Raw genomic sequence first — 7,320 nt, forward strand, 5'->3', positions numbered from 1 at the left:
ATTAGTAGCAGCAGTAGTAGTAACAGTAACAGTAGCATTAGTAGCAGTAGTAGTAACAGTAGTATTAGTAGTAACAGTAACAGTAGTAACAGTAGTATTAGTAGCAGCAGTAGTAGTAACAGTAGTATTAGTAGCAGCAGTAGTAGTAACAGTAGTATTAGTAGCAGCAGTAGTAGTAGTAACAGTAGTAGTGTTAGTAGCAGCAGTAGTAGTAGTAGTAGTAGTAGCAGTAGTAACAGTAGTAGTAGTAGCAGCAGTAGCAGTAACAGCAGTATTAGTAGCAGCAGTAGTAGTAGTATTAGTAGCAGCAGTAGTAGTAGTAACAGTAGTATTAGTAGCAGCACTAGTAGTAACACTAGTATTAGTAGCAGCAGTAGTAGTAGTAACAGTAGTATTAGTAGCAGCAGTAGTAGTAACAGTAGTATTAATAGCAGCAGTAGTAGTAGTAACAGCAGTAGTAGTAGTAACAGTAGTATTAATAGCAGCAGTAGTAGTAGTAACAGCAGTAGTAACAGTAGTAGTAACAGTAGTAACAGTAGTAGTAACAGTAGTAACAGTAGTAACAGTAGTATTACTAGCAGTAGTAGTAGTAACAGTAGTAGTAACAGTAGTAACAGTAGTATTAATAGCAGCAGTAGTAGTAACAGTAGTAGTAAAAGTAGTAACAGTAGTAACAGTAGCAACAGTAGCATTAGTAGTAGCAGTAGTAGTAACAGTAGTAACAGTAGTATTAGTAGCAGCAGTAGTAGTAACAGTAGTATTAATAGCAGCAGTAGTAGTAACAGTAGTAGTAACAGTAGTAACAGTAGCATTAGTAGTAGCAGTAGTAGTAACAGTAGCATTAGTAGTAGCATTAGTAGTAACAGTAGTATTAGTAGCAGCAGTAGTAGTAACAGTAGTATTAGTAGCAGCAGTAGTAGTAGTAACAGTAGTAACAGTAGCATTAGTAGCAGTAGTAGTAACAGTAGTAACAGTAGCATTAGTAGTAGCAGTAGTAGTAACAGTAGTAACAGTAGTATTAGTAGCAGCAGTAGTAGTAACAGTAGTATTAGTAGCAACAGTAGTAGTAGTAACAGTAGCATTAGTAGTAACAGTAGTAACAGTAGCATTAGTAGTAGCAGTAACAGTAGTATTAGTAGCAGCAGTAGTAGTAACAGTAGTATTAGTAGTAGTAGTAGTAACAGTAGTATTAGTAGTAGTAACAGTAGTATTAGTAGTAGTAGTAGTAACAGTAGCATTAGTAGCAGCAGTAGTAGTAACAGTAGTATTAGTAGTAGTAGTAGTAACAGTAGCATTAGTAGCAGCAGTAGTAGTAACAGTAGTATTAGTAGCAGCAGTAGTAGTAACAGTAGTATTAGTAGTAGTAGTAACAGTAGCAGTAGTAGTAGCAGTAGCATTAGTAGCAGCAGTAGTAGTAACAGTAGTATTAGTAGCAGCAGTAGTAGTAACAGTAGCATTAGTAGCAGCAGTAGTAGTAACAGTAGCATTAGTAGCAGCAGTAGTAGTAACAGTAGCATTAGTAGCAGCAGTAGTAGCTGAGCTTTCCTTCTCCTTACCTCTTGTCGTCACGGTGCTCGTAGTGGCCATCGCCCCGGTCCTCCTCATGTGGTCTCTTGCGTCCCTGTCTCTCTCCCTCCTGCCTGTCTCCCTCCTGCCTGTCCCCCTCCTGTCTGTCCCCTCCTGCCTGTCCCCTCCTGCCTGTCTCCCTCCTGCCTGTCTCCCTCCTGCCTGTCTCCCTCCTGCCTGTCTCCCTCCTGCCTGTCTCCCTCCTGCCTGTCTCCCTCCTGCCTGTCTCCCTCCTGCCTGTCTCCCTCCTGCCTGTCTCCCTCCTGCCTGTGTCCCTCCTGCCTGTCCCCTCCTGCCTGTCCCCCTCCTGCCTGTCCCCCTCCTGCCTGTCCCCCTCCTGCCTGTCTCCCTCCTGCCTGTCTCCCTCCTGCCTGTCTCCCTCCTGCCTGTCTCCCTCCTGCCTGTCTCCCTCCTGCCTGTCTCCCTCCTCCATCTTGGTTTGCTCCGCCTTCTGCTCCTTCATCTCCTCGCATTTGTCGGTTGGCCCCACCCCTGGCTGCGGCTGCAGGTCTGGCTGCTCCTGATCACGTTGCTGCTCTTCCTCCTTTTTCTCCTCATCCTCTTTCTTCACCTCCACCTTCCCTTCATACTCTGGGAAAACAGATAAAGAAGAGTGATTGACATGCGATCCTAACGGGAATAGTCTGTCGGAGGAACTTGTGGAGAGACTGTATGGAAAAATGTCCATGATGTCGGCTGTGAGAGTGAAAGCCATAGGACATTTAGGCTGCATTTAGACCCCCCCCCCCCACTAATCCCCATTAATTAGTATTTTGACCAATCAGATCGTCTCTTTTGCCAATAATTGGGAAAAAAATACCACAATTGGGCTGCCTGTGTAAACACAGCCTTGTTTTCATTTAGGAAAGACCTTAGCCAGGGATCTTACCTTGCTTCCTCTCAGACTGCCCCTGCTGCTGCTCTGCCAGGGATAATTCGGTCTTGTGGTACTCAGGGGTCTCCTCTGTCTTGAAAACAGGGACAGGGAGAGGGACGTCTGCAGTGAAGTCAGGCATGCTGAAGCCCAGATTAGAATCAGACGACTCTTCTCTCTCCATCCCCATGCTCTCCTCCTCAGGGGCTCCTCCTGCACCAATGTCTAGAGGATCTATTTACACACAAGAAATCAAAGACCATTTCAGCTTTCAACAAGTTACTGAAGTTCAAGGTAGCTAATATTGCAATGTAAAATAATGCATATAATTGCCTAATAATCAAATCAAATCAAATGTATTTATAAAGCCCTTCATACATCAGCTGATGTCTCAAAGTGCTGTACAGAAACCCAGCCTAAAAACCCCAAACAGCAAGCAATGCAGGTGTAGAAGCACGGTGGCTAGGAAAAACTCCCTAGAAAGGCCAAAACCTAGGAAGAAGCCTAGAGAAGGCCTAGAGAAGCCTCAGGCTATGAGGGGTGGTGTAACGTCGTTCGTCTGTTGAATGAAGAGAGTCGGACCGAAATGCAGCGTGTAGGTTACTCATGACTTTAATGAAAATAATCGCGGTACATGAAAATAACTGTATATGAAAACAACAAACGAAACGTGAAACCTATTACAGCCTATCTGGTGACTACAACACTAAGACAGGAACAAACACCCACAAAATACAACGCGAAAGTCAGGCTGTCTAAATACGGTTCTCAATCAGAGACAACGACAAGCACCTGACTCTGATTGAGAATCGTCTCAGGCAGCCAAGCCTAACTAGACACACCCCTAATCATACACAATCCCAATTACTACAAACCCCAATACGAAACACAACATATAAACCCATATCACACCCCGGCTTACCCAAACATATACCAAAAACACAAAATATAATGACCAAGGCGTGACAGGTGGCCAGTCCTCTTCTGGCTGTACTGGGTAGAGGAACCAGGCTATGAGGGGTGGCCAGTCCTCTTCTGGCTGTACTGGGTAGAGGAACCAGGCTATGAGGGGTGGCCAGTCCTCTTCTGGCTGTACTGGGTAGAGAGGAACCAGGCTATGTGGGGTGGCCAGTCCTCTTCTGGCTGTGCCGGGTGGAGATTATAACAGAACATGGCCAAGATGTTCAATTGTTCATAAATGACCAGCATGGTCCAATAATAATAATCACAGTGGTTGTCGAGGGTGCAGCAAGTCAGTACCTCAGGAGTAAATGCCAGGTTGCTTTTCATAGCCGAGCATTAAGAGTATCTCTACCGCTCCTGCTGTCTCTAGAGAGTTGAAAACAGCAGGTCTGGGACAGGTAGCACCTCCGGTGAACAGGTCTGGGTTCCATGACCGCAGGCAGAACAGTTGAATATGATCATGCACTACTTTCATGTACTGTTATCGTGCACTGTCATCATGCACTGTCATCATGCACTGTTATCATGCACTGTTATCATGTACTGTCATCATGCACTGGCATCATGCACTGTCATCGTGTACTGTCATCATGCACTGTTATCATGCACTGTTATCATGTACTGTCATCATGCACTGTCATCATGCACTGTCATCATGTACTGTCATCATGCACTGTTATCGTGTACTGTCATCATGCACTGTCATCATGCACTGTCATCATGCACTGTCATCGTGTACTGTCATCATGCACTGTCATCATGCACTGTCATCGTTCAATGTTGTCATGTACTGTCATCGTGCACTGTCATCATGCACTGTCATCATGCACTGTCATCGTTCACTGTTGTCATGTACTGTCATCGTCCACTGTTATCATGTACTGTTGTCATGTACTCAACAATATACAGTACCCAGAGGTTAAAGCATAATGAAATTCCATATGACTGAATCATATGTTGTTCTCAGATCTTATTGTCAGGGGCTATGTTAACCTCCCCTTTAATGTAACAAAGTCATGTCAGGGGCTATGTTAACCTCCCCTTTAATGTAACAAAGTCATGTCAGGGGCTATGTTAACCTCCCCTTTAATGTAACAAAGTCATGTCAGGGGCTATGTTAACCTCCCCTTTAATGTAACAAAGTCATGTTAGGGGCTATGTTAACCTCCCCTTTAATGTAACAAAGTCATGTCAGGGGCTATGTTAACCTCCCCTTTAATGTAACAAAGTCATGTCAGGGGCTATGTTAACCTCCCCTTTAATGTAACAAAGTCGTGTCAGGGGCTATGTTAACCTCCCCTTTAATGTAACAAAGTCATGTCAGGGGCCATGTTAACCTCCCCTTTAATGTAACAAAGTCATGTCAGGGGCTATGTTAACCTCCCCTTTAATGTAACAAAGTCATGTCAGGGCCTATGTTAACCTCCCCTTTAATGTAACAAAGTCATGTCAGGGGCTATGCTAACCTCCCCTTTAATGTAACAAAGTCATGTCAGGGCCTATGTTAACCTCCCCTTTAATGTAACAAAGTCATGTCAGGGGCTATGTTAACCTCCCCTTTAATGTAACAAAGTCATGTCAGGGGCTATGTTAACCTCCCCTTTAATGTAACAAAGTCATGTCAGGGCCTATGTTAACCTCCCCTTTAATGTAACAAAGTCATGTCAGGGGCTATGTTAACCTCCCCTTTAATGTAACAAAGTCATGTCAGGGCTATGTTAACCTCCCCTTTAATGTAACAAAGGCATTCCCATCATGCCTTTGGGGAAAATGTTAAACTGCGAGTTTGACCAATTCCAGTCCTCTTGCTCAGGGGCTCCGGGGTCCCCGGGATAATATTTATGTAGAAGGACTGAGAAGCTGGTGACTTTTTTCAAAAGGGTAATTCTACTTCAAAATGTATGAAAATAAAATCATGCTGACACACTCTAAAATATAATTTCCACTTCCAGAAGTGGGTCCCAAAACATATAGTTAAAAATTATATTAACCTTTTAACATATTGGATCATGTATATGTGCTTTTAGCCATAATAAGCATTATCACCTGTATCCCAACTGATGATGCAGAATGGTCTATAAAATGTACATAGGCTGAAGGATGGGGTTTGTCCATCGGCATTTATCCCACTGGACACAACATCCGGATTATTCTTAATAATTATATAATTTTATTATAAATATGAATATATAAATAATTACTTTATTTATCATAGATCCCCCTCACACAACAACAGCCGACTAGGTAAATAGGTCAACTACTGTCTGATTTTGTTTTTAATAACAACATATCAAAACTACTTGAAAGTTACATCCGGAGCGAAGGCTTTGCATGACTTTGCCAGCAGCTACAGTAGACTAGACACCGCTGTCCACAGACATTTGACTGCGGATCTAAACTGATCTCAGAAACGACCTCTCCAGAATCCATATGACGGAAATCGGTCGATGTGGCGAAGAACTTTACCCCCCCCCCCGCAGAAACATGATTATATTTCAAAGGAAATGTCCCCTGGTTGACATTCCATGTACACAGATAGGAAGTCTGTCTAGTTCTACCTTTGTTCGGGAATCCTTCATCCCCAAATCCCTCCTCTCCATCTCCCCGCTGCTCCTCCTCCGGCTCGTGCTCCGGTGTCCCCCTTGCAGCTCCACCGGGCTCCGCAGCTTCCGCCTCCAGAGCCGCATTGAGCCGCTCCACCAGGTCCGCCTTCAGCCCCTTGGTGTCCAGGGATCGCCGACGCAGCTCCTCTTTCAGCTCGTTCACTTTCAGTTTCTTCACCTCAGCACTCCTCATGGTACATGTGGAGATCTATGCAACTATTAAAGAATTCTGCATAGATAAACAAACAAAACTCAATGAATAAAAGTCATTGCACAGAATGCACCCTGGAGTTTAATTCTGTATAGCATTGTTTAGCTCTGTCCACTATGAAACTGGCGCCAACTTCAATAATAGCACCATGCACTGTTGTTAGCCAACTGGCTAGGTGGATGATGCACTGTAAAACACTGCTTATTCAATTATTATGATGGCCAATGATGCAAACCCATGCGCAAATATAAACTGAAAGTCTGCCTCGATAACATAATCCATGGATAGCAGTAATTTTACCTTATCTGAATGACATTAAAGTTGCTAAATGTAGCTACAGGACCGCTAGCTTTAATGCTAACGCTAGCTGCATAACAGTTGGTTTGTGCAACGGTGGAGAAAAAGCTTCACTGCGCAGGAGGAGAGTTCCGCTAAAGTTACAAATAAATCGTCGTGCAAACACAAATATTCACATGCAAATATGAAATAGAGCGAAATAGCAAATATATTTATATATATTTTTTTTAAACATTCGTTTTGTACCTTTGCTCGATGCCCCTGCTTCAAAATGGCCTATAAATACAGACCGACGCTTGTTCGAATGGGATTTATGATTAAAACAGGTTGCCAGGTCGAGCACATATTTCTAGCACAATGACCACACAAAACCCGCCCCAAAGGCCTGGAAACTGCAACAAATGTTGTTGTTTTTTAGCAAGCGAAGAGTTGCCATATTTATACAATAAAGTCACTTTTCCATAATGTTATCGTTGCATCGACATTAGAAACTAAATGTGTGTTTCCTCAAGATAATAATTATTGTTGAGCTATGACATGACATAATAAATGCATTTGAATATGCCGGAAGAGAAAATATAATTTGTCCTTATTTATTTTATGTATTTATTTCACCTTTATTTAACCTGGTAGGCAAGTTGAGAACAAGTTCTCATTTACAATTGCGACCTGGCCAAGATAAAGCAAAGCAGTTCGACAGATACAACGACACAGAGTTACACATGGATTAAAACAAACATACAGTCAATAATACAGTATAAACAAGTCTATATACAATGTGAGCAAATTAGGTGAGATAAGGGAGG

The 7,320-nt window shown here is 42.9% G+C and overlaps 1 protein-coding gene across 1 annotated transcript in view; it reads right to left on the reverse strand.

The window, feature by feature from the left end:
• hnrnpul1 (heterogeneous nuclear ribonucleoprotein U-like 1) overlaps nucleotides 1-6,902 on the reverse strand; it is a 38,980-nt gene extending 32,078 nt beyond the window's left edge. Inside the window, exons 1-5 of the mRNA XM_046313778.1 lie at nucleotides 6,761-6,902; nucleotides 5,962-6,235; nucleotides 2,456-2,674; nucleotides 1,863-2,157; nucleotides 1,557-1,721 (exon numbers count right to left, since the gene is read on the reverse strand). Of these exons, the coding sequence (XP_046169734.1) occupies nucleotides 1,557-1,721; nucleotides 1,863-2,157; nucleotides 2,456-2,674; nucleotides 5,962-6,199 (917 nt within the window). The 5' untranslated portion in view covers nucleotides 6,200-6,235; nucleotides 6,761-6,902. The remainder of the gene's footprint in view (nucleotides 1-1,556; nucleotides 1,722-1,862; nucleotides 2,158-2,455; nucleotides 2,675-5,961; nucleotides 6,236-6,760) is intronic.
• Between the last annotated feature and the right edge of the window lie 418 nt (nucleotides 6,903-7,320).

The sequence above is a fragment of the Oncorhynchus gorbuscha genome, linkage group LG19 (genome assembly GCF_021184085.1).
Source record: "Oncorhynchus gorbuscha isolate QuinsamMale2020 ecotype Even-year linkage group LG19, OgorEven_v1.0, whole genome shotgun sequence".
NCBI lineage: Eukaryota > Metazoa > Chordata > Actinopteri > Salmoniformes > Salmonidae > Oncorhynchus > Oncorhynchus gorbuscha.